Source organism: Myripristis murdjan, chromosome 7 (genome assembly GCF_902150065.1).
Source record: "Myripristis murdjan chromosome 7, fMyrMur1.1, whole genome shotgun sequence".
Lineage (NCBI taxonomy): Eukaryota > Metazoa > Chordata > Actinopteri > Holocentriformes > Holocentridae > Myripristis > Myripristis murdjan.
Window position 1 is genome coordinate 14,390,061 of NC_043986.1, and position 26,994 is coordinate 14,417,054.

The following is a 26,994-nucleotide window of genomic DNA, read 5'->3' on the forward strand; positions in this document are numbered from 1 at the left end:
ATAACCCTCAATCATAAATTGTGAATATAAACATCATTCATTCAACACAATACCTATGTATATCATTATATATTCAGTATGTCATTATATCTGCTATTAGTACAGTCTTATGGATAGAAATTGGGTTGTTTTTTTATGGCTTTATGCCAACCACGAAATCAGGTTAACTGATGTTCCAATGAAACTAATGGCAACATCAACCCGTCACTCCTCCCTCGCTATCCTCCATTAGCTACATCTCCTCTCTCTCTCTCTCCCCCTCTCTCCCTCTCCCTCTCTCTCTCTCTCTCTCTCTAATGGATGATGTGTTCTTTCCTCACCAAGGAAGGCAATTTCCATATAGAATCACAATCAGGATCAGGTGACCTGGATTTGACTCCCCATCAAAGCCTCATATGGAAACTGAAAATGCATCCATGTGTATTGGATCTGGTATATCACATAGATGGAGCAGCAGTTTTCCTCCTGAAATGCACTGACGTTGCAGCTTGTTGTTGTTGTTGCTGGCAAACCAAATGGGCAAATCCCAACAGAAACTCTTTTTTTTTTTTTTTAATCCTATTTTTATGGTTTACGCAGAAAGTGTAATTGAACCCTTTGTGATCTAGATGCAAGGCACAAAATAAAAATTGAACCATTGAAAGCACCAAAAATGGCTTGAGTCCAGCAATTTAACAACTTATAAAGTAGCGCTAATGTGAAGCCATGTGGAACCACTGCCAATGAGATTATAATTAGGCCAGGTCTCTTCTTCCCATCCTATCTCTGATCAGCCCACCCAACCCCTCCAGGACCTCCACCCATGAGGCCAACCTGGCTGACTGACGTCCTGTTAGTCTTCATTCACCCATGTCTGTAAATTGATCTGTTTTCTCTTCGCAGAGCGAGCCGCGGCTGCTCTTTGCAGAACTCTGTCTCGCTCTCCATCGTTGTTTGAATGTTCTAGTATGCAGTTTTATCGACGTTGAGCCCGATGTGCATGGTTTCATCTGATGTTTTTCATACATGTTTGACCTTGCAAAATCTGCTGTATCTTATTCTTATCCTCATAGTTCTGAGCATGCATCATGCCCTCTCTAACATATATATCAAAATATACTGCACATGACTGACTAGATCCCTTCTACAGTTCTTAAGCAATAAATGTTTTCATCAGTTGATGTTTTACTAACTACTTCTCTTTATCTCTTGCTCTCCTTTGCGCACCGTTTCTCTCCCTCTTTCCAGATAAGCGGGGAGAAGCGGCCCTCAACGGAGATGATGAAGCCCAAGCCCAAACCCCAGAAGAAGAAGAAGAAGAAGGACCCCAATGAGCCCCAAAAACCTGTGTCAGCCTATGCGCTTTTCTTCAGAGACACCCAGGCAGCCATCAAGGGCCAAAACCCCAACGCCACTTTTGGAGACGTATCCAAGATTGTGGCATCCATGTGGGATAGCCTAGGGGAGGAACAGAAGCAGGTACACACATACACACACACACACTCGCACACAAAATATGTAGAAGTTTATGCAGTGTGGTTCTAATGCAGGTCTGAGTTTTTGAATCATGGATAAAAAGTATGGAGAACTGTGGGGGAACAAAACCACACATTACACATTTGACCGGTCACTATCAATATATATTCTATAAAAATACTGAAGGGCTAGTTGTGGTATTTAGGATATTAATGATGCCATCCTCCTTTTATTGTTCTTGCTGTGCTGGATACTGGCTGGGTGGTCCCAGTGCTAACTACAGGGTGTCCACAAAATCTCTTCACAATTTAAAAAATCTATTACAAAAGCAATTGATGAGATATGTTAATCAGATTTGTTCTATGAACTCAGTGGTTATCACAGTTTTTAATCACATTGCATTTGTGTATTTCAGGTACCCTGTTGATGAAATAGGTTCTGTTAAATAAACCCCTAAAAACGGCTATTCCTCAAGAAAAGGCACAATGTGTATTGCGGTTTATTGGAACAAAATCGGATACGCACACAAAGCTAACCCAAGGGGATATCAGAACAATGGCAGGAGGCTAACAGTTTGCATCGGGACATCTAGCCAGCAAGAGCAATGCGATGAAGAAAGCATCATTACTGCCCTATACAGATTAGGGGTTAAGTAAAATAATATCAAATATTTCGGAATGGGTGAACTATACCTTTAACCACCAACCAGAGTCATTAAATCTAGCTAACCTGCAGGAGAAGACATATGCAGACTTCATCATACATATGAGGCCAGTATCCATTCAGGACTTAGGAACACACTGTAAGACTTGCACATATCGTCATGTTGGCAGAGGGACAAATATGAAAAGTACATAAACCTCTACTTGCATTAAACATGTGTAGCTCCAAGGTGCATGTTCCCACAACTAGCTGAGGGTATTTTAATGACACATGTTCATCTGTCTGTAATTCAAACGAACAGACACACAAATTAACAGTAACAGAACAAACGTGAACAAGCATACATGTAGACATGCCCATGCACACACACACACACACACACGTGCACCTAAGCCCATGTTTGCCACCAGTAGATGGAGTGTGTGCTCCAGCCAGCAAGCAGCCTTTCCTAGGCATTATGTGCTGTGTAATTACCAGAACATTGCTGTGAGATAGAGCTCACCTTAATGAGCTAGTTCTTCTCTTTCTAAAGATAATCCATCCGTTTATCCCCACTCCCCTGGCTCTCATTAAAATGATTTTCTTTCTAAATTTAATTCCAGCCAAGGAAAGATGGGGAGGGGAAGGGAGGGGGCTATCCTGAGCAACAGCAGCCATGAAATAGTCTGAGTCTAACCAACTTGGACGTTTTACAGGCAAAGATTGGTCAGTCTGGGAAAAAGACTCATGCATGAGGACATGTAGGTAGTTTAGCTCTGAAAGTGTATGCAATATGTAAATGCACATGTATCCACATGCTAGTACACCCCCGCAAAAAGCAAATCCACACACATCCACACGCACACATACAAACGCACACCCTCATTAGTGTTTCTGCTTGTTTCCAACTGTCACAACGCATAGCAAAAAGCACCAGACCTCTCCTGTGTGTTTTTACACACCGTTTGCTTTGCAGCGCAGTGTCCATCAAAACAAAACAAAAAAAGATCTTCCCTAATAATGCACAGAAATAGTAAAAATCTTTTCGTTTCCCCAAACAAAACTTATGGTACGTTCCAAGCCCATTCTAAGTGGGATATAGTCCACTCCTCCTGCGCTGCATCAGCCTCCATGCTGAAGCCTCGGCACCATGTATCTTCATTGGCCCTCTGACAAGCAGGAATGTGTGAAGTTCTCATTTCCCCTCTCTTTATTTATATCGCTTGCCTGCTATTTTGATCCTGCCTAGAATACAGAATTAGTGATTCCCCCCCACTACCGCCTCGTCCTTGGATTTAGCTCAAGGGCATCTTGGCTATCCAGGAAGAGCAGGCTATTGTTTTTGTTTCTATTTAACGTCATCTCCAGCTCAGCTGTAATGGGTTGGAAATGCAAATTATGATGGAGTTATAAAGGGAGGTCATGATGTTTTCCTTATGCGGTATATTGAAATCTAATAGAATCATACTTGTTACCTTCGATTGGTCTTATTGGTGCTGCTGGTATGATTGCAGGGTATATTGTTAGTAAAAGGGCACTGTGCATGAACAATGCCATTCTAGTAGATTAAAAAAGTCCCCCTCTCTACATTATATTGCATATAAATAGTGCAAGATTTTCCTCTGGATGTGGGGCAACAGTGCTGTAGCAGTGCACAACATGTGTAAAAATATAAACCTAAACCTAAAAAGTATACAGCTACATATTTTCCAAATACTCTGCTTTCCCTTTTAGGTTTTAGCATTCTAGACATAAGTGATTCTGCTTGTACCCCTATATCCAAATTTAATCAACCTCCACCCTGCTACTTCGGAGTTACTGATATTTGTTTTCACACACACACACACTACTGTGTACCATGTGACTCATACTTATTTGTGTGCCTTTATTTCATGTGTTCATACAAACTTGGACACACTTATGCACATAAACACATTGATATGAATTAAAAAAGACATGTTCTTTATGATCTCACACACACACTCATGCACTCACTCTCATAACTCTTTCAAATGCAACCGGCAGCAGCCACTAGTACGACAACACGGGTCCGTACATCACTGTAACAATGAGGTTGAAGGCAGTTTCAAACAAAACTCATACACAGGCAAGGATCGCATCCTAATGTACCAAATGGCAACAACCATTCTAGTGTATCGCTAATGTCAGCATGCTGATAGGAGTGTTATTGTGGAGCTAAAAGGAGAGAGAGAGAGAAAAGTTCCAGTTCATTTCTCTAGGTGGATTGGAATGGAAATGATGTGTTGCTACAATAGAGGGAGACACATTGAGATGAGGGAGTATTAGTGCTGTGATGAGGAAATGGAGGTGTTCTGTACCATTGGCTCTGATGGAAAGGGAAACATTGGAGTCATTGTGTGTGTATGTGTGTGTTTGTGTGTGTTTGAGGGTGTCTGACATAGTATAAGAGAGAGAGAGAAAAAAAGCGCGTGTGTGTGTGTGTGTTGAGAGAGAGAAAGAAAGAGACATGTGTGTCTGCACATTTATGAGTATGTCAACCTCTCCTCTCACCCGAAGCCTCTTGTTTTGATTTTCCTTCGCAGGGGTACAAGAGGAAAACCGAGGCGGCCAAGAAAGAGTACCTGAAAGCCTTGGCCGCGTACCGAGCTAGTCTGGTTTCCAAGGTAACGCTTATGACATGCAGGCCCTGGCTAAGACTGATGATGGATTGGATAGAAAATCCCTGCTAATGGGCTGGGCGGGGCTTCCTGAGGATGTTTGGGGGGGGGTGTCTGATGCAACAAGGGCAGACCATATTTGGAACAATACCTGATTTCCATAGGCCACAGATATGGGGGGTTGGGGATTGGGGTCGGTATGGTGATATAAGGTTGGGGGAGGGGTCAGGCAATTCCAGCCCTTAAGCATATGCCCATAACATCTATGAGGGATGTTGTGAAGCAAACACTGAGAGAGAGAGGGTAATATTGCTCTCCTGTGTGCCATACATGCCATTGGATTGGGGTCTGTTTTGTCTATATCATTAGGAAATACTAGCCCTAAATTTATCTTAGACAAACAGACTGCTTATCCACACCTGTGCCGTGCATTGGGTTATTGATTTCCCCCTCGAATCCCATCACCTATAACAGGAAGCACATCCAAATCAACAGATCATTAGCTTTGTTGCTGTTTCCACTTCTGGCACCTCGCTGATGCTATTAAGTCTGATCTATGACATCCTTTTGGCCGGTGAATGATGGCGGCTACTGCTATCTCCCAACACTGTAGCAAGGGGGAAGAAAGAAAAGCAAGGGGTAGGGCTGCGGATTGCATTGTTTAGTGCCGTCTTGTATTAACAACACACAATGTAGCGTGGGGAAGATTCCTTTTGTCATTCCATTTGTTCTGCAGGCAAACAGCCTCATTTCCCTTCCTGAGGTCCTGCATGTGTGTGTGTATCTGTAAGTGTGTGTGTATCTGTAAGCGTGTGTGTGTGTGTGTGTGTGCATGGCCCACTCTCCCATTCCCATCCATCTGTCAAGGTGTCTATTGATCATTACCTCAGCCCCAGCTCTATTCATACAAATGGGCTCCATTACCTTCTAATCAACACTGATGGCTGGAGATGAGCAATCTGACAGCTCATCATAGGGCCCAGAGAGGGTGGGGTGAGGTGAGGATTAGGTGGGGTGGGGGTGCAGGGTATTTGCGGCTGCTGCACCTGCTCAGAGTGATACCGCCCAGAATGAGGAGGGTCAAAATTGGGTGAAATACTCTGGTGCCACCTGATGAAGTTTGGCGACCTGATGTTTCCTTTAAAGTGTAACTGAGGCTTTTTTCAACGTGAACCTAATTTTCCCATGTTTTTCCCATCATACTGATAGATTCTGACCAATATGTTGTCAAATTATTCACCTTAGAACTACTTATGTTTTGCTTACCTGGGCACGCAAATGGATACTCCAAAATTCAACTCCAGCAGTACCCAAACATGTCTTTTTCAAAACATTGATTTCTCAGTCTGTGATGCCGCATCTTGGTAAAAACAAGTAAATGAAAATTATTCTGTTATCATACATTTCTGACGATTTCACATTGCTTTGCTTTAAAGTAAACAAACTCTTTGAGGCCAGCTACAGCTGCCTCTCTACATTTGCCTCGTTTCGTTACAGAATCAATCATCAGTCTCTATAATGAAACAGATGATGAGATTTTGGTCAGAGTCAACGGGTATGATGGGTTCAGGAATGGCCAAAGCTAAATTTTTTAGTGTAATTGGTGTTGCTGTGATAGGACAAAAGGGGAGATGTGTTGCTATCAGATGCAGATTAATGATTATTGATGTGCTATTGTGATCACCCAGAGGTTGAGGGCTGATTCAGATGATCATGTCACTAACTTGTTAACCTTATTAAAATGACATTTCTCATCTACAGACATACAATGACCCTGAACCAAAAAGTGCCCAGCAGACCAGCCAGCCCTCCCACCTGCTGCCCCCTAAGCAGCCCCTGTACAGCGTGCCCCCCCAGTCCTCCTCTCCCTACATGGGCCCGCCGAGCTCCTTCCCCCTGTCGGACCTCCAGAGCTTCGCCGGACCCCCCCGCCACACCCTGGCCCGGACCCTAAGCCAATCCCAGATGCTGCCGCCCAGCATGAGTGCCTCTCCCCCAGCTCCTTTCCAGATCAGCCCGCCTCTGCACCCCCATGCCCAGCTCTCCCTGCACCAGAGCCCCCTGCTCAACCAGCCAATCCGCATGCAGCAAGTGCAGTCGCAGCCAATCATCTCACACCAAATGGGGCTCCAGGCGCCTCTGCATTCCCCTCCTCTCAGCCAACAGGTTAGTCTGAGGTTTTAAAAAACAAATTAAATGGCAAATCAGGCTTCCGCAACTGATCAAAGTAATACACTAGCTCCACATTGGGGAGCATCTTCTAAATTTTGTACAGAATTATTATGACCTGTTATTCCATTACAATTAAAATCATATTAATCACATTTTAAGGCTTTAGCAGGTTGTAAAGAGCGCCTATCTTCTCCCTCGGCCCCACAGGGATTCTCCCATATTCAGGCTGACTACCAGAATAGTGTGGGGGGCTCTCAGTCTCCGGGGGCCCCAAACCCAGTGCACGGCCAGAACCCTGACTGGGATAGCGAGTACTGCAACAGGGACTGTGGACCCAACCACTGCGGGTGAGCATATCCCATCACTCTCCATATCACATTATGTTTTAACATCTACCTAAACCAGGCAAGATCACACGGGATCACATTTTCATATGGAGGCAGCTGCCAATCTCTTGAGATCCATGCCGCAAATGGCTGAAAATCAAATGTTCTTTTCCTCTATGAATTCGATCCAGGGCATTTGATTGGGGAGAATGGAAAATAGTTGTCAGACATAGATACTCATTTTCCAAATGAGTTGCTCTAAGCCACTTCACTTACACACTCAGGGACTCAGACAATATTAATCATAAACTGTGATTTCCTTGCTAAAGCACCAGCAAGCATCCCCTTGAAATTGAAATGAGTAATGCAGCAGTAGAACAACACTTACCGCGCTTGGAGAAACTGTGACATCCAATTAAGTTTCCCTTTGTTTCAGTCAGCACACATTGCCTTATTGAATCAAGCTATTCAGGCAGGAACAAGAGGAATATTGTTTTGTCTCACACCTGAAACTTGGTGTTACTATTCCGAGAGGCAGCAAAGCTGGAAGTCAGTACGGATCTTCTCTTTAGAGCTGATTCATCTGTATGTCAAATGGGATCATGCCCAGGTCAAATAATGTTTGACGTTCTTTGAAATAGATTGAGTTTTTTTTTGGAGGGGGGTTATACCTGCTAGCTCCATGTCAGATCGGTGTGGGTTTGATTTTTCGAGGCTAGTGAAGTGGTTCATATGTGTCAGTAAAGATAAATCACGAACAGAGTCTGTATTTGACATCTCAAGTACCTGATGATCTGCAAATTTGGATTTTGTACTCACCTCTAATGTGGTTTCGATTGTATTTTTCCTCGTGTTGATTGTTGGATCGTGTTTGTGTGCAACTTTGTTTTGACACTGCTTTCTTTCCCCAGTCTCCCTTGAAAGAGATTTTTAATCTCACTGGTGCTTTCTGGTTAAATAAAGGATAAACAGAGATAACATAAACTACTTCCCACAGATCTCACAGGAAAATATGCTGATGTATGAGTTTATATCACTGATTTCCAGACATACATTAATAAAATCTTTCCTTTTCCTCAGCAGTGGCATGGGAGCTCGGGACAAGCCTCTCTACCTCACTTGAAGTTGAAAGACCTCCAAATGTCAGACTCCAGGGAGCTTTCCAACATAACAACGTCATCGATGTATCTGCTTCTCCACCATTTTGTTTTTCCTTTTTTTTCTGAAGGATTTCTAAAATCCCAAAGACTGCTACAGTTACTTCACCTATTTGCCAAGCACTTAGATCGGACAGAAGCCTGAGGCACTTCTCTTGCTTTTTTTCCTTATCAGTGAACTTTTCCATTTTTGCGGGGGCAGTGAGCTTTAAGCTCATGCCAACATACTGGATATGAAGACCAAAAAAAATGTCTTCTCGTTTTATTTTGAATTTTTTAAAGATGTTTTCTCCCCTCTTCGCTCCATTACTCTGTTCTGCCATGGACTGCCCTCGTTGGGGAGATGAAATGCTCTAAGCATACTCAATGTGTAGGGGTCTTGGATAGGAAGCTAATGCTAGAATATAGTCACCTCATCTGGGGTGGATATACTTCAACAAAGACTGAATCACCCTGACTGAGCGAACGCAAAGCAAAACTTAAATCAAAACAGTCACAAACACATAAGACATATGTAAATCATCCTCGCTCCTAGTAAAGGACACCCTCATTTCCTTTTTTGTTTCTCACAGAGTGATTGTAAATATCACCAAAATGGATTCCCCTTATGTGTGTATTTAGCTGCAGTCCCTTGCTTTCATTTTTTTTTCTTTGATTTTTTTTTTTTTTTTTTTTTTTTTACATTATTTTTTGTTTGGTTATGTGATTTTTGTGCAGGCGGATTCAGTGAGGGAATACACACACTAAAACTTGTGTTGAAACTGTGTTCACTGGTCTTGCTTCTCTCCAAATTAGAGAGAGAAATACAAAGACTGTAAAATGCTCCGGTTCCTCCAGTAGTTCCTGTACTGGAGGAGCTCTGATAGAGAGTGTCACTCTCTTCACATGGCCTCAGGACGCGACTGAACTGTAGAGGTCAAAGGTTGAAACCTCTCCTTTAACTCCTCCTCCTCCTCTCGGTCTTAGGGACCAGCCCCACCCCAATGTCCCACACCCACACCCAACCCCACCCTCATCCCGACACCACTTGTACAGGTGAATTAAAAAAAAAAAAAAAAAAGTTGCTAAATGTGAAATGTTACTAAAGAAAAAAAACATAACAGTGGGTTTTAAAAGTTTTTGACTAGTTTTATTAGGTGTTTTAGAATTGTGTTGAATTCATCTTTATCATTTTTTTGTGAAGAAAAAAAACGTAAGGCATTTAATTCTGAAGATATTTTTTTTTTGTTTTGTTTTTTCACTGTAGCAGGATTTTCAGTTTCAGAGGAACGGTCATGGGGAATAGATATTTTCATTTTGTGTATAAACCTGCCAAATGAACTTCTTTTATTTGTAAAGCAAGTGATGAGAGATCCCATTTTGTTTTGTTGAATATCATATGTTTTGCAATATGGTCATTCTATTTAATTTGGTTGCAGGTTTCACATCTATTTATGAATGATATGAAGTAACATTTTGGCTTTTTTTTCATCAGGGTGCATTATTATTATTATTATTATTATTATTATTATTATTATTGATCAAGCAACATAATTATTTGAATAATAAATATTTTTACATCAATTGCTGTTGGTGCATTACTCGTGCACCAGCATTAGATTCATTTTGTGTCACAAACGCTTCTTTTGTTTTCTTTTGTCTGTAATAAAATGTTTTAAGTGGAAAATTGGCCGTGCTCGTCTCAACTTATTTGGACTCCCTCGCTGTGGTTTGTGTTAATGAGTCAGAATACAATCGTAAGACATTTTCATAAAGATTACACGGTAGCCCTGACAGATAGATCATAATTGTGTGCATTTCCCCTGCATATGTCTGAGGTTATTAAGGACTATCATCTTTCATGCTGCACAAGTTAAAGTGATTTCTGTCACATGACTGATTCGTGTGGATGGTCCACAGTGCATTGTGGCGAGGGGTTTAGGGCTCCCCAGTGTACTTTCAGGCAGTGGAGCTTCACATATTCATTTTTTTTTTGTGTGTGTGTGTGTGTGTGTGTGTGTGCGTGTGTGTGTGTGTGTGTGTATGTTTTTGTTTTTGTTTTTTGTTTTTTAGTCAGGTATGATCAAGATGAAGAAAATATATTTATCTGTCCACTGGCCGTGTTTTTCAGGTAAAGGTACGATGATGAAACTCAGAGTTGATGCGGGAGTAGATGGTCTTGCAGAGGACTACCTGAGAGGGAAAAAAAAGACTGCCTCTTATGAATTTCACAGTTGGATTAAAGGTAGAATAGAAATGGAATCTATCATCTCTCTCTCTCTCTCTCTCTCTCTCTCTCTCTCTCTCTCTCTCTCTCTGTCTGTCTTGATGATACAGTGCCCCCTACAGATGACTTGTAAAACCTCCAACATTGCGTGTCCAGCCCCTCAATCCCACAGAGGGAGAGGACTGGTTAATTTTTAATGTAACTAAGTCATTTACTAAAGTGTAAGGGTTACATCAAAGGAAAAGAGTGAATGAGTAAAAAGATATCATAAAAGAGAAAGAGTTACTGGCATATAGAAAAGGTATGCCGAGTCGTGGGCAAATTGGAGCAGAATATCCGTAAAGCGCCTGCTAAGATAAAACTGACATCAAGACATTCCTCGGTGTATTTAGGTTAATGGGTAGATGTCATAACACTCAGTCCTATAAGCAAACACGTTAATTAAATTTGTGTGACAGTCCTGAAGTGAATGGAGTAACGGGACCTCCTCTGCTGTACCAAGAGGAGATAACTGATACTCCTCTATCCCCATCTGCTGGTCAGATCTGAACATGACCACATACATAAACATATACAGTAATTGTGACTGAATAATGTGGGAATTGTACTGAAACACACATATCCATCTTAACATCATTTAGTCCTGGAAATCCCACTTGTTCCCAGTGCTGTGTCTCTTGTTTCATTTTTCTGGAAACAAGTTTAAATATGTTGAAACAAGGCAGAATAAGGCAGATCAGCCCACTGGTATCAAGAAAATGGCACTTGATTGGAAATGAGTCAGATTAGCTCAGATTAGCTCATCAGATTTTGAAAGAAAGATATTTTGAAAGATTTTTTGCAATTTGATGTAAGAAAAATTACATTTTTAACACTGGATGCGAGACTGATGGATGATGGAGATTTTTTACAGTGTCCTGTTTTAAGGCTGTCACATGTACCTGGCAAACTCAGTCAGCCTCACTTCATCTGGTGTATATATAGGCTATTTGAGACCCTGTGCAGAATTAGTTTTGCAAAAAAAAAAAAAATAATAATAATAATAAATTTGTCTGTTATTTCCATATTTACTTCACTGACTTACAATCACAGTAACCCACCTGTCTAACCTTAACAGTGCATCAGCTCCAAATGAAACCACAGCTGCATGGATTTACAATGTGTGTTTTTGCTCTGTTGTTTTAGCTATCGAGCGAGCTGCTTGAGCCCCTGTTTTATGCACTCCCCTTTTTGCCAAAGGCGTCACAATGCACTATGTCACTTGGGCAATATTGGCTTGTTGCCTGTCCAATCTCCCATCACTAATATTGTCCCCAGCAGTTCTAATACTGGTTGCATCAGTACCCATCAGACGCTCTCATTTCCTCTTCAGGCGGATATGAACTCTCCTGACAGTACGGGCATCAACACTATCATTGTCTGACAGCAAGCGAACTGAGAGAGAAATAAGAAAGGACAGAGCATTTCATACAGATCAATACCAAAACACTTGATGGCTGAGGAGATAACACTGTTTGAAGGCGTTTTGGGAAAATCATGTTTGCGAAGCATTCTCATTTGGATATGCGCTATCTTGTTGTGTTTTGGGATTGCTTGTTCTGCTTGAAATTGGGTTGTTATCTGCAGAGAGGCTCGGGCTAGCCTTTTGTTTGACGCAGGTATATTAAGCCACTGCATTTACACAGAAATGGGGAGCCTAATTTTAACCTTCTGAGGAGCAGGAGTCTTTTCTTAGCTGCATGGGGAGAAAAAAGCAAGCAAACAAACAAACAAACAAGCAGAAGCTTTGAACAAAAATATTTTTAATGGTACTTGTACCTGCCATGGTCACTGACATATAATAGCTACAATAGTTTAAAGAGGTATGTTGAATTCTTCAGATTAAAAATAATAGCATATATATATTTTTCCTTTTCATAACATTCCAGTAAGTCAATAATACCTTTAATGGTATTACTGATTCATACATAACACAGTAATACTTTGCACACACAGAGCTTTGCTGCACACACTCATGCCACAAAATACAGAAGGGCTTCTTTTTTCATCATCCCAGCCACCGAACAAACTGCACTCAAGTCCATTTTGTAAAGGCCAAATTGAGCTGTGGGACATTGTGCTGTTATTTGTTGTGCTCTCAATCAGTTAGTTTTGTTTACTGAGGACATCATGAAGAAGTTTTACAGTCCAACAAAAACAGGTTGGAATCTTCACTGGCCGTGGTTACAACTCAGGTACTAACGTTTTGTTCTTATAAAATATCTTACAAAAACTAGGAGCTGAAGGGGGAGTTCGCCATCGGATGCTGACTGAAGATGACTTCCCTGACCCATTTCCAAACTTTAAAAGTGCTGCATGTAGCAATTTCAACATATCATTATCAAATTAATTTGTATGACTTAGTATAATTTCCATTAAAAAAAATGCGAGCCAATTTGATTAGTATGCTGCAAAATCTCTGTCTAAACAAGTGGCAAAAAAACTGCCAGTGGGATGAAAAAAAATATTTATAACAGAATATTTAGAAGAGAAAAATTCCTGAAGCAGGTGAAAATGCATTGGAAACTAGTGGGATTATTTCATCCCCATGAAATGTTTTTTTTTTTTTTTTCTTGGTTTAAGAAAATCAAGATTTTACGATGAAAGATTCAGTGAACGACTTGGTAAAGAGGAAGTTTTTTGGAGTTTCTATCTGATGCCAGTGATACTGTTAGTGTTTCTCAAAGGAGAAAAGACCACATTTCCCATAAACCCTTTGGCCTCCAGTCACAAAGATTACATTTCTACTTTTATTAAAAAAAAAAAAAAAAAAAAAAAAAAAAAAAAGTTTTCTTTGTCTCTACATCAGACTAAACTTGTTACATGATTTTTTTTCTCCCATATGCCTGTCACTCCTTCCATCAACCATTTGGAGTAATTCAGAAAGCTTTTGCACCATTGGAATAGTGCTCCTCTTCCAGTTTTGTGCCATAAAGCAATCTCCGTTTCCTGCATCACAATTACTTTTAGACATTGCTGATTTATTAATGTTGAAATGCTACATGTAACACCTTTAACCATGAGTGAGTAAATTGTAAAAATGGATCCCAGATCATGGGCTGTGGGCGCACTGTCACTCTACTGTGTGTGAAATCCAGCAGCCCCTCCCAACCCATGTCCCCACCCCCCTCTTCCATTTCCCTGTGAGCTTAATGAGCTCTAATAGTCATGACTGGAGCTGGAAAGGTTGTAAAATACTTTGGGAAAACCTTAGAATATCCAGCTTAAAAGTAAGATTGTTTTTTAAAGATTAAAAAATGATTTTGATACATTTTTCAACATTCATTGTGGTCGAATGATGACAAAACAATAAAATACTAGTACAAAATGTCAGGGGGCATCAGCATCGACATGGCTGGCACAGGATAACAGATACACACAATTCAAAATACTAAACGCTACAATGGGCCTTCCTAAATACAAATACTAAAATGATATCTATACATCTATACAGGAATCAAGCTGCTGACAATATATAATGCCTCACAAACACTTGCTGGTTTGGATCCACTGTCATTTCATCAAAAATAGCATCATCATCATCATCATCATCATCATCATCATCATCATCGGCGATACGAAGGGATGAATGGTCTCACACAGGAGCCGATATGGAACCGGTTTGGTTTTGCAATGAAATATACAGAGTCCACTGATACAAGCCACAGACCTGTCTCACAGTAACAACCTTAAGGCAACACATCACACACCACATCATACGTCACTTGGCACAAATGTGCTTTTCGAGATAGTGCGGATAGTCCGGAGACGCTTGCTTTGATTTGACCAATGAAAATCAATAAATCCAAAAAAAAAAAAAAGAAAGAAAGAAAGAAGAATTAAAATGTCGAAATGACCTGTGCTATTATGTGCTATTATTTTAAACCCCCCAAAATGAATGCCATGTAAATATAACATTAATTTCTGTTATATTGAAAATTACTTCTTCTGACCCTAACCCTATTTATAATGTCAGTAATCTGATTTTAGAATTAGATTAGACCCTTTAGGCCCAGATCATACATTCTCAACTACAGCAAAGGATTAATTCCTCCGCACATTAGCTGCGTCCATAATCTATGACCAACTATAGCTAGATATTGGTTAGTTGTTAGATGTGTAAAGATTTTTTTTTTTTTTTTTTTTTAAGTAGCATGTTATGTCCCCCCTCCTTCCTTCATTTCTTGAGGCTACCTACAAAATTGTGCGCTTCCTGTTATGTTTCTGTCATGATCCCTGTCTGGCCTTGAGTTTCCCTGCCTTCAAGTCAGTGTGTGTGATGTGGGCATGCCCCCCCACCACCCATCCACCCACCCACCCATACACACACCTGTCATCACTACCTGCCTTCTTAAACCACACCTAACCATCAGTCCCTGCTCCTTCAGAAAAGAGACGGCTCACTTTGAATCACCTCCTATATCGGTGCCACATGAGCTCCCTGCCTCTTTAGGAGACTAGCAGCGTCACATTTCACCTGGACAAACAGAAATTTAAAGGGACTCATACATGAAACCATGAATTCATAGTTAAAAATGAAATACGACTTGCGTTTCTTTGCTTAATCGTATTATTTTTCTTTTTTGGCGGGGAAAAAGAGAATATTAGCACAGATATGAACTTGTGCTGGCTTTACATCAGATGTTAAGCCCGCAGATAAAAACGAGCAGCAAAATAAGGCGCAAACATTAAAAATTGTGCTGTATCTAGTGTTGTATTGTTTTGAGATGGACAAACTGTCTCTGACAACACTTTCAGATGGGGGTGGGTGACCATGCCCACTTAGGAGACTGGAAGTGTATGCCATACTTTGTATAGAGCATCCTTGATTGTACAGGTTTTTCTGCCACCCTCCTCACGTTTCCAGTCTGTTTATTAATAAACACACACCTGCCTGAGTCTGCATTTGGGTCCAGTCACCTCAGCCACATGACCAGCCACTACAGTACCTTCTATTGTAGCTACTGAGGCTTTGTTTGCAGTGTACAACTATGTCTCTGCAATTATTATTCGTATTTGAACATCAGTGCATGGTACCCCATTAAAAACCTGCATGAAAGAAATGCACATGTTCAAATATTAAAGAAGAAATAAATGTCAAACCACTCAGGATAAAAGCAGTGAAAAGTGTTATGTTACATTTATACGCCAAAAGCGGAGAAGAGCGTTAGATTTGAGTTTCCAGAAGGAGCGAAAGAGGAGAAGCTACGTTTTGAAAATGTTCAAAAAACTGGCCATAAAACACGCTTTGTACACCAGAGCCAACATTGGAGTTAACCCTACTTGACTAAGATTTCTGCAGCCGCATCACAAGGAAAGAGTGAATGAATGTAAACACGTTGGCGATGTTCGAATGAGGAAACACTGACTCAGTCCTTCGTCTGGTTCAGAGTGTGTCCAGCCGTTAGTCAGCCGCTTCACTTTGCTCCTTCTCCTCTGGGACGGACATGAAGATCTTCTGACAGAACATGGTGAAGATTTCTGAGGAGAGACAACTTGTTACGTTAGCCACTTTGCCTTTCGTAAAGAAGGTTACTCCAGGCCAAATTGTAATGAGGTCAGATCTTATGACCTGCTGGAGAAAACACCTTTGTTTGACTCCTTTGCACCAAGTATAAACAAACCAAAATGAATCAATGCCCACAGCTGTACTACTTCAGCAGATAGCTTTACAAGAATTTCATAACAAGCAGTCATGAATGTGTCTCCAACCTCGCCTGGACCGCACCGAACAAATAGACAAAGACGTTATAAAAACAAGATGTCCTGCTCACCCAGCATCTTCTTGACCACGTGGGGTTTCTTCCACTTGTAGCCCAGCAGGTAGGCTGGTATGCCTGTGAGAATGATGCTGCTGCCTACCAGGCACTCAAAGGGAGCTGCCCAAAACGACACCACAATCATGAAGACACAGCCCAAAACAAAAGTCACGGGGATGAGCACACAGATCTGGAAAAAAAAGAGGCACAGAGGTACCAAGGTGAGGACTGTAAGTCCAAAATAAAAGAGGGTAGCAGGTAAAATTAAGTTTCTGACTGACAAAATGATACCACTGTTACAGACTGGATCCTCAGAGATATTAAATGATAAATTTCAGGTGATGTTTTTTTTTCCAATAGTGAACAAAATGATTTTAATATGAGACTTATGTTGTAATCCACATTGCTAAAGAGAGCCTCTGTTTTCCTCTGTTGTTATTTTCCATCATCCTGCATTAAGATGCATCTTCAAGTATGCATTTTTAAATGTCAATAAATAAATAAATGATTGTCTATGTTCATTTCTTTGTTCGAAAGTTCAAACTCAAATAAAATATGAAGCTGACTTTAAGAAGGTGTGAGTATGAGAACTGTTACAACTGATAACATCATAATAACTGTGATGATATTACCCTATAGGATTTTATTACAATAAAAAAAGTTTTATTACATTTTCAGTCCTTTTAGAGAGACAATTTATGCCATATATATTCATATAAGACAAACAGAGTAAGTGTAAACAGAGTTTCCCAAATAAACTCATCATTTGGTCAGATGGCAGAAAATAAATAATATATAATGCCTTAATGCAGGATGAAAGAAAATATGTATATATAAAAATCCAGCGCTACCAAAGTAATATGAGTTGCTGTTCCATCAGAAACTCTAGATTACGATCACGTGAGAGCGTATGACTGTTTTGTTTTATGAATGGTTTACAGATACATATGTGCTGCACAGGAGCTCTATCTAGTCCTAGTTAGAGATGCATCGTATGAAATAAGTGGACCGAGCGCACTGGGACACTGAAGAGAAAGATAAAAGACTCTGGTGAATCAAAGTAATATTCCTGGGATCAAACAAAAACAAACAGCCGTCTATTAGTACAAACACCATTTCCTCTGCTCCTGGAAATATGTCTCCACTTGGAACCAACAACAGCACTAAAGATACAATGGTACTTTCATAAAAAAGACAGGACGTGGGTGATTTATGAAACCAGCACAAGCAAGGCCTTTGAAGAAGCCTAAATCATAAACTCAGTGGAGTAGATACAACTCCAGTGAGAAAACTCTTATGAAAATATCTTACGCAAAATATAAGTTTTCATATGTAAAAATTTGAATTTCACATGAGCATTTACCATTTTCACATGTGACTAGCAATATTTACATATTACATATTCACTAGCGATTTTCTGTTTTCACATGATTGAAAATTACCACATGTGCATTTCCACACAACTGGCCTCTGAACCAGAATTTCCATTTGTGACAACAATATGAAATCACACGAGATTTGCATTTTCACTTGTCAGTTCCACATGATCACGTATGACTAGTTTGTTCTCATGTGAACTACAATTTTCACATGTCTAAACAAGACATTTCACATGAAATCACATGTAAGCCACATGTGATTTTGAAACATGTGTTTTTCATTTTGCTTTTTCACACGTGAAATAATAGCATAAGGTTTCAGACAACGTGTCAAAAAACCAACATGAAAATCACATGTGAAATAACAGAATCATGTGGTGGTAGATCACATTTGTTCCAAAACCACATGTGGTTTATTTCATATGTGTTTTTTTCATAAAGGAAGATCCTATATCTTATCATATATCTTATCTTAAAACACAACATCCAAGTTTTCTGGCCCGGCTGCGGTACCTTAATGGGTCTTCTGAGCTCAGGCTTCTTCCAGCGCAGCCAGAGCATGCCGGCAATGGCCATGCCGACACACAGCCAGGTGAAGAAGCTGAACAGGTTGATGACGGAGAAGATGTCCTGAGAGATGGCGTACATCATGGACAGGAAACACTGACAGAAGAGAGAAGGAACTGTCAGTTAACATTAGGCTTACATTTCATACAACAATGCATTTAAACAGCATAAAACAGCATTTTCAAAGTTTTATGTATCTATCTATCTATATTTTTATTTATCTATATATCTATGTATCTATCTATCTATGTGTTTATTTATGTATTTATTCATTTAGTTAGTTATTCATTTAATTAGGAATATGTCATGCCAAATGCCAACATAAAAATGGATTTCTGTTTGTTATTAGATGTTTCATGGGACTGCACTTCCAAATAATGATCGATCAATTTTTGAAACATCAAATACAAACATTAAATACAATAACAAAGGTTTTAATTGTCTCTCAGTTGATTTTGACATCACTATAGCTGCAGGGGGGGACAGGGCTGTTGATCAGCATGAGTGACCAGTGGGATTACACTGCCAGATGCTTTCCGGATGTCAGACCTCACTGCGGGCTCATAATCGGTTTTGGAATAGAAAGTTTTAGCTCCTCAGCAATTGAGGACAGAATTTGTTGGCCACCATAATCTGTACCGCAGTCCTGTTCATATTAGTGCAAGTCTTCGGCGGCCAAAATTGAAGCCAGTGAAGATCATATTTTGATTAATGCCTGATATTTTATCATACTCTTAAGCTTTTGGAGCAGTTTAACAACTAGGGGTCTCAAAAAAAAAAGCAGAAGGCTAAAAAGAAGCCCCAAAATACAAATAACTGACCAATCATTGTCAGAAATATTGGTGACTTACTGTGAAGATGAGCGATGGCACCGGGGTGAACATGTCTGTGTGGACCAGACCCAGAGCAGCAGGGAGCTGACCCTCTCGAGCTCCAGCGTAGAACAACCTAGGAGGAGCAAAAGCAGCACAAAGCTAATTATAAATGTGTCAGGAAGTAAATCCTAAGCATAAGCTATATTTATATTTATTTATATATAAAACTTCATTATTACTTTGTGGGATATATTGTCCGTAGTGATTACTTTCAGTAGGCATACAGAGCAACTCCAAGCCAATAACACTATCACAGATTTCTAAACAGTCCCACCATCTGCCCATCTCACAATCTCAAAATCTGCAACTTCACACCTTTGTAAGTGATACAAGTGGCAACATGGTACAGTGATGCATTTTAGGTTCATCCACAAAAACCGTGTCTCTTTCTTTTTCCAAACACACAGTTACTGCATCCCACTCACTGGACGTTATTCATTTTGATGAACCCAAAAAAGCTTAACAATATGTGCAAAATATTTTTTTTTTAGCTTTTGAGCACTTTTGAGCGATATCTCCCCTGTCCCCACTCTTACTTCTCACGCAAACATCCTGTTGTAAATGGAAATATGGTGAATTATGAAAACACGAAATCATCGCAAAGCCATTGTTTGCTGCTTTTAGGTCATCCAATTGGATCATGTGTGCAGTGATTGAAATTTCAAAATAAAATAAAGACCATTTTTGTGTGTATGCCCCAAACACACACCGTGCTGAGGTGAACAGGGATCCATTGACGGCTCCGAAGCAAGACAGTCCCACGAACACAGGGATCAGCCAGGACATGACACCGAGATGGTACTCTCCAAAACTCTGCCAAACAATGCAGGGTGATTAGGACAGCATACATTTCATCTAAACATCAACCACACTCTGCATTGATTTAAAAAAAAAAAAAAAAAAAAAAAAACATGGCTATGTGTGCGAGAGATCAGGCTGGATTAACTTTATTGTGACAGGAGGATTACGCTCACCACGGCAACCGCCTCCGATTCAATCATGGCTTGAGGAGAGATGGTGGTGAAGTAGGCCAAGTTGGTCAAAACATACACCACCGTCACTATTGGCATGGATATGATGATGGACAGGGGCAGGTTCCTAAGCGTGAAAGGTCAAAGGTTATGTGAGGAAAAAACACATATGTATTTCCATATTTATATTTCCAAATAATATCTGATTATGTCCACTGAACACAATTTGGATTTCTTCTTCTTCTTGTTTGTTTTGTTTTTTTTTTCAGTTTCATGCAATCCAGTTGTTAAACGAATACTCCAATGTTTTGTGCAAAATACCCTTTTTCCAACTAACCCAGACTGAAACGAGATGTTTGATACATTTTCACATCTGTATGTCCAGCGGTTTGGTTCCTATTTGTAGTATTTTGTGTTAGCTTAGCATAAATACTTGAAGTCTATGGGAGCCGTTAGCCTAGCTCTGTCAAAGAGAAAAATTAAACCTTACAGCAACTCTGAAGTTGTCTTATTTACACAGTGTAACATGTGGATTTGAAATACACATCTTGGGATTTGGGAACATGGTATCAAACATCTTGTCTCAGTCTGGGAAATTTGGAAAAAAGGTATTTTGCCCAAAACACTGAAGTATTCCTTTAAATATGTGACCTAAGAATTTAATTTCTGATTACTTTCATGTACTCATCAGTCATGCTCAATGAGAAATATTCACTGATAGAATCTGAAGGTATATGCGTCACATGCTGCTCTATAATATGTAATATTATAGCCGCTGTATATCTCCATGCATTCAGTTCATAAACAAATTCAGTCATATATGAGGGTAATCATGCTGGAGGCAAATATTTACAGCAGAGTCTGTACAATCCTCAACACAACCTCCATCACATATAAGTCACCTCTCTGGATTGATCATCTCCTCTGTCACGTAATTCAGGTAATTCCTGCGGGAGGGAAACAAACAAACAAACAAACAAACAAAGAGACGATAATAATACAAAATATTATTATTTCAGGGACTGGATGAAGATTGGGATTATATTGACCTGGTAAGAGTTACGTTAAGGGAAATTGGAGAAGGCTGGATTTAGAATAGAATACATCATTTCTATTTCTGATGTCTGATTACATAGAAATTGATTAAAAATGCCTTACCAGCCACCAAAAGCAAAGAGGCCGCTGTATAGAGCCAAGACAATATTGTCAACTCCCATTTTGCTGCCTTCAAATGCCAGCTCAGGTGTCAAATAGGGCACATCACCTGCACATACACAATAAAAAAAATGTTTTTTTTAATTGACTTTATAAGCACAATTAATTATCCTAAGTAACTTTAGTTGATGGACGTATTCTATAGTCTCACAGACGTTTGATGAATGCCCACTCGGCTCCTCTGTCACATTTTTTAATTTCTTGTATCGAGGCCAGTCTATGCTGCCGGACGGCTGACTGACATGACATTTGAAAGAGGCAAACAGAATCCACTCAGCCTGTTAGGACTCTATCTGAGCACCTGACCTCCAGGTTAAAACGTCTCCCTGTGATGCACAGGAAACATAATCAGGTCCTGCACAGCTGACATTTGAAAAATGAGCAGACATTTTATAACTACAAACCTCAATCCACTCCAGTACCCCTGCTGCTGAACCTACTGTGTCAGACATCAGTAGGCTGGGGGCGGGGGGCTTTAAGGAGGATGTGTGGACTGGATGTGTATGCCTGAGTGTGTATGCATAAGTGTGTGTGTGTGTGTGTGTGTGTGTGCGTGTGTGTGTGTGTGTGTGTGTGCGCTTGAAGCCTTGGTTCTATTTGACTCCCCTCTCTACCTGTGTCTTTCAGATGGTAATGCCTCTCTTTTCTACAAGGCGTATTATACATGCATTATTTTCTCACTCTGTCCTTCTCTCTTAGGCTCAGGAGTTCTGAAAGACCACAGCGCGACAACAGCCGGCAAGCTTTGCCGCCGAGTTGCCATGGTAACGCAGTGTGGAGCACAATGGTGGTGGGCGTGGCCTAACGGGAGGCAGGGGGTGGGGGTGGGGCGTGAGGGGGGGCAGCAGCAGATGCAGCATGGTGCAAAAGATGGCCACACTGTCTGGTCTTCCCGCGCTGTTTTATTTTGGCCGGAGAGACTGGAGCTACCGGAGCTGCTTTTCTATTCAAATGCATTGAAATCTATTGTTATTCAATATGGGGCAGATTTATGCACATAAATTACATCAGCAGTGGCGGTTTCTCTCTAGGTTTGGAGAAATTACACAATATAGATAATATGATTTACAGGATGAACTATGCAGAGGCTGTTTTTATTCCCAGTTTTCCCTGACAGTGATACTGATTCAATCACATTTTATTAAATGAATCAATAAATACTGTAAAGATCAATGTTATGTAAGAAATGTATCTACACTGAGTACAGCTTAGTGTCCAAAAAGAGAGGCTTCTTCAACAGTGCGGTGGACAGAAAACCTGTTTGGACACACATTTAACTAAGACGTACATACCCTCTCACAAAGAAAAAAACAGAAAAACACACACTCACACACGTGCACATACATGAACATGCATGTATGAGCACACATATGCACAGGCACATGGCTGCAGACAGACAGGCCTTGTATTCAGGCTGAACTTGTGTGCCAACAAACTGAAAAGAGGGTGATTTGCTCGCTCATTAGTCTCCACCAAGAATTTGTTGACCATTAGAGACAAAAGAAACCTCTGTTAAGTGTCCATAAACTCTGCCACTTTTTCATTCACACTAAATTGGTGATAACCTACTTCTGGTCTCTGTGCTTTGTGTACGGCGATGATGAGTCCAAGGGGTTTCACAGGGATCCCTCAAAGTACGTGAATTTTAAAGTATTGAATCATTAAAAACTGAAAGTCAAATACTGTCTACCTGGCCTTTGGAATGACTTTGTAAGCAAGTAGGATTTACCTGTGAAAATCTGGACGAAGCCAAAGATGATGATGATGGCCAGGGCTACCAACTTGGATGCCGTGAACAAGTCCTGGACCTTGGTGGCTGCTTTCACACTGATACAGTTGACAAACGTGAGGGACGCTGCAGGATGTAAAGCAGAGTAAAAGCAGAGTATTGTTGTGAAATTAGAGATTAATCAATCACTTGGGAAGCAGCATGAATCTGTAGACAGAGAAAGACAGTAGATCTCTTCATAATCACTGTTGAGGATGATTTTAGCTGTTTGTTAAGACTCTGGACATAATGTTCATGTCATTCAAAATGATTATGCGTGACAGGATGAATGCAAACAGCAGGAGTGGCACAATATTTCAGCTTCAAAGCATGTGATGGAGCGTTTGGCAGGTTTTTGTGTAACAGTTGGAAGGCTAGCCCCAGGCAGCTCCCATACTCACTGAGACACAGGCAGGCGATGAGCTTGGCGGCAGTGTCAGGCACAGTGCAGTTTGGGTACAGAGGTTTCAGAAGGTAGGTAGCAAACACCAGTGACACCACGTACTGCGAGGACGGCCGGATGATGAGCATCTCTATCCACAGCTTCAGAAAGGCCGCCAGTTCTCCGTACACCTCCAGGATGTAAGTGTAGTCTCCTCCCGACTTGGTGATGGTTGTGCCCAGCTCAGCGTAGCACAAGGCGCCCATGGTCGACACCACGCCGCAGACAGACCACACAATCAACGAGAGCCCCGCTGAGCCCGTCTCTTTGACCACACCGGTTGGAGTGATGAAAATACCCGAGCCTATGATGGTGCCTATGATCATTCCCACGCCGTTGAAAAGGGTGATGCTGCGTTTGAGCTCGATTTTATTCCCCTTGCCAGGCGAGCCTTGAGTGGGGCTGCTGGCATCGGGACCAGAGACCATCGGGGTGGACGGAGACGGGAGCTTCTCTGTGGTCAGATCATCGTCTGAGGCTGCTTCAGCTGCTGCAGAAGACAAGATAGAGGAAGATGAGACAAGAGAGAATTTCACATTTAGGTGTAGTCTTTTAGTGTTGCCAAACTGACAGAAGTGATGAAAAAGGATAGTAAAAAAAAAAAAAAAAAGTCATTGGTTCATTACAACCAAACCATCAACTCATTGAATCAAATCTGGAACTACAATACACACAATAAATCTTTTTCATATCTAGCCTCAAGCAGTGAGGAACAAGTACAGTGGAAGTTCTGTGCAACTGGGAGCGTGTCACTCAGATATTTGTGGTCTGGACAGGTAAAGTGTAACAGGAGGTTGGAGCGGTGCCCCAGGGGACGTTCAAACCTGTTCTTCAAGAACTGAACCAAACACTGGTGCTTTAATTTGCATCTTATCCCCACATGTGAGATCTAGTATCACACAAAGAGAGTTAGACCTAATAGGTTTGTTTGGGAATTGTTCTGTTGACGTGTGCTTGTTTATTTTGCCAAACAAACAAACAAAAAAGAGAAATGATGAAAAAAGACCCGAGTGAATGTGTGTGCATTTACGCATGGGTGAGCATTTGTGTTAGCATGTTTGTCATACTTGTTTTAACAGGCTCTGGAACAGGCCTGTCGTGGCATATGAGATCTATTTTCGTAACCCATAACCACACTATATGTGTCGCATTTATACACCCTGAAGCTCACTGGCATCCAAAGAACCACACACAGACACACACCCAAATCATCATGATGCATCTCTGGAGCAGCATCAAAAGGCATGTGGTTTTGCATAAGGCAATGTTGCATCAGACCTCAGTGGAGCGCATGGCGGAATAATGCAGCCCTGCACCATGTGGTGTCTACAGTAGTGTGTGTGTGTGTATATATCTTTGTGTACCTACCCCCCATCTTCTCCTTGCTCGCCGCCTTGGTAACACTCTCCCGGCTGCTCCGTGATTTCAGCTCCGGCTCGGCCATCCTCTCTCTCCTCTGGGTCCCCCACTCTTCTCTCCCTCTTGTCCCTTTTCCTCCCTTCCTTTATGGTCTCTTCCTTCTCCTGCCTCAATTTCCTCTCTTGTTCCCTCTCTCTCTCATGCACACACACACACACACTCATACACACTGCCCCTCTCTCTCCCAGTCTCTCTCTCTCTCTTGCTGAGTCTCTCTGTATCCCTCAGGCACTCTCTCCCTGTCTCTCTCCCCCCACACACACATGCACACACACTCTCTCTCCTTCTCTAATTCAGACACCCGCTTCCAAACAACCTGGGTCTCATCTGACTGTCTCTCTCTCTCTCTCTCTCTCTCTCTCTCTCTCTCTCTCTCTCCAGTACACCAGAGCAGGGAGGAGGTGGACCTTTGTGGAGCCTGATGTCGTGATGCTGCAGCCTGAGCCTACGCCCACTCCAAATGAATGATGGGATAGCTCAGAGGTGGAAGTAGGTCATTTGCAGGCAGCGTTCGGAGGGGCCACCATGTGACGCTGTCATCTTTCTGTATGCTGCCAAAGCTAATGCTGTGTGTGTGTGTTCGTTCCTGTGTGTGTGTGTATGTGGGTGCTTTGATGTGTCTCACCAAGGATGCTGTATGCCCGATGCCCCCCCTGGTGGCTCAAAAGTGTAACAGCAAGTGTCTTTGTTCTTCCTCTCTCATGCAGAAAGGTGACACCAGAGAGAAAATGGAGAACTAAAACACCTAGCCAGTAGAGACAACATGGGTGATATTAGACCAGCTGAAGTTGTTATTTTTTTTTTTACAAACTGATTTGATGCTGTTTCCACTGTAGAAATAAACTTTATCAAACACACACCATAAACACTGTGGCATTTTCTGGTATATTTTTTTTTGCAACAGCTGTGTCCACGGTGTAGCTGAGTAAATTATATGATAAAATAAGTTTAGTTAAGTGATGCAAGGGCCTATGGTGCCCTACCATGACCACACCCACTCAGCATTCCAGTGCCTAAGGTGATCACACAACACAGCCCGGGGGGAGTGGGGTCTACCAAACAGGATCAGCAAGTTAACCAGCTTGTAACGTTTGTAACGCTTTGTTTATTAGCAATCACTGAACTCCTCGATCTACCAAACTTTTGCTTTTACTGATTCAAATCACCAGAGCACAGCCTGAAGAACAAACTTTTCCACAGTAATCTGCCAAGTAGTGTGTATTGTATCGTGCACTATCATCTGCTTTAGTTACCCACCAGATAAAAATAAAAATAGAGTATCAAGTGATCAGAAACTGTTCTGGGTGCAGTGATAAAATCACCAACCATCATAGTTCCCCCTCATGTATTGATCAGTGGTGTTTCTTGCACACAAAATGCAATATATAATCCAAAATAATCATAATAATAAATTATTATTATTAATATTATTATTGTCAGTAGTTGTTGTAGTAGTAGTTGTATTGCTGTTGTTGTTATTGTTGTTGTTGTTGTTGTTGTTGTTACTTTATTAGTAGTATTAGTATTAGTATTAGTATTATCATCATCATCATCATAATGAAACGGGGCACTTACCCCAAAATGATTGATGTCATTAAAGTCATGTCTGAAAATGTTACTCACAAATCTCAGCGAGGGTAATTAATGCAAAGTAAAATACCGAGCAAATAGCAGAAGTTTGCAAACAAGGCTGGTCCGGTTTATTTCCAGACATAAATTCAACTGAAAAGAGGAAAAAGGAGTACAATCCAGGCACTCAAGTGAATTAATAGGTTTAAAAGGCCTTTAATTAATAGGGCTTAAACATTAAAACCACCGACATATTTCGGCCATGCGGCCTTTCTCAAGGTGTTCGGCATCAAGAATGGGAAGACAAATGGAGGAAGTTATAGACATCTGTCCACGCCCATAGGTGGGAGGGCTGAGTGGTGCAATGGCGCAGGTGTCCTCCGGGGGTGTAGAA

The 26,994-nt window shown here is 41.1% G+C and overlaps 2 protein-coding genes across 6 annotated transcripts in view; one reads left to right on the forward strand and one right to left on the reverse strand.

Moving 5' to 3' along the window:
* LOC115361619 (TOX high mobility group box family member 2-like) overlaps positions 1–10,041 on the forward strand; it is a 78,825-nt gene extending 68,784 nt beyond the window's left edge. For 3 of the 4 annotated variants that reach the window (XM_030055110.1, XM_030055112.1, XM_030055113.1), the window contains 5 exons: positions 1,228–1,458; positions 4,662–4,742; positions 6,498–6,902; positions 7,116–7,255; positions 8,315–10,041. In XM_030055110.1, the coding sequence (XP_029910970.1) occupies positions 1,228–1,458; positions 4,662–4,742; positions 6,498–6,902; positions 7,116–7,255; positions 8,315–8,357 (900 nt within the window). In that variant the 3' untranslated portion in view covers positions 8,358–10,041. The remainder of the gene's footprint in view (positions 1–1,227; positions 1,459–4,661; positions 4,743–6,497; positions 6,903–7,115; positions 7,256–8,314) is intronic. The other variant, XM_030055111.1, reaches the window with a different exon arrangement.
* A 2,341-nt stretch (positions 10,042–12,382) lies between these two features.
* On the reverse strand, positions 12,383–26,994 carry LOC115361618 (large neutral amino acids transporter small subunit 1-like). Of its 2 annotated transcripts, XM_030055107.1 has the most exons (12): positions 26,607–26,994; positions 24,981–25,776; positions 23,572–24,102; positions 23,132–23,257; positions 21,346–21,451; positions 21,090–21,134; positions 20,191–20,314; positions 19,926–20,029; positions 19,193–19,289; positions 18,288–18,437; positions 16,411–16,585; positions 12,383–16,117 (listed from the first exon to the last, which is right to left on the reverse strand). In XM_030055107.1, exons 2-12 carry the CDS (start codon positions 25,054–25,056, stop codon positions 16,041–16,043), a joined length of 1,611 nt encoding a protein of 536 aa, XP_029910967.1. In that variant the 5' UTR covers positions 25,057–25,776; positions 26,607–26,994; the 3' UTR covers positions 12,383–16,040. The 2 variants fall into 2 exon arrangements, with proteins under 2 accessions (XP_029910967.1, XP_029910968.1); XM_030055108.1 differs by lacking the exon at positions 26,607–26,994 and having other exon boundaries at positions 23,572–24,099; positions 24,981–25,881.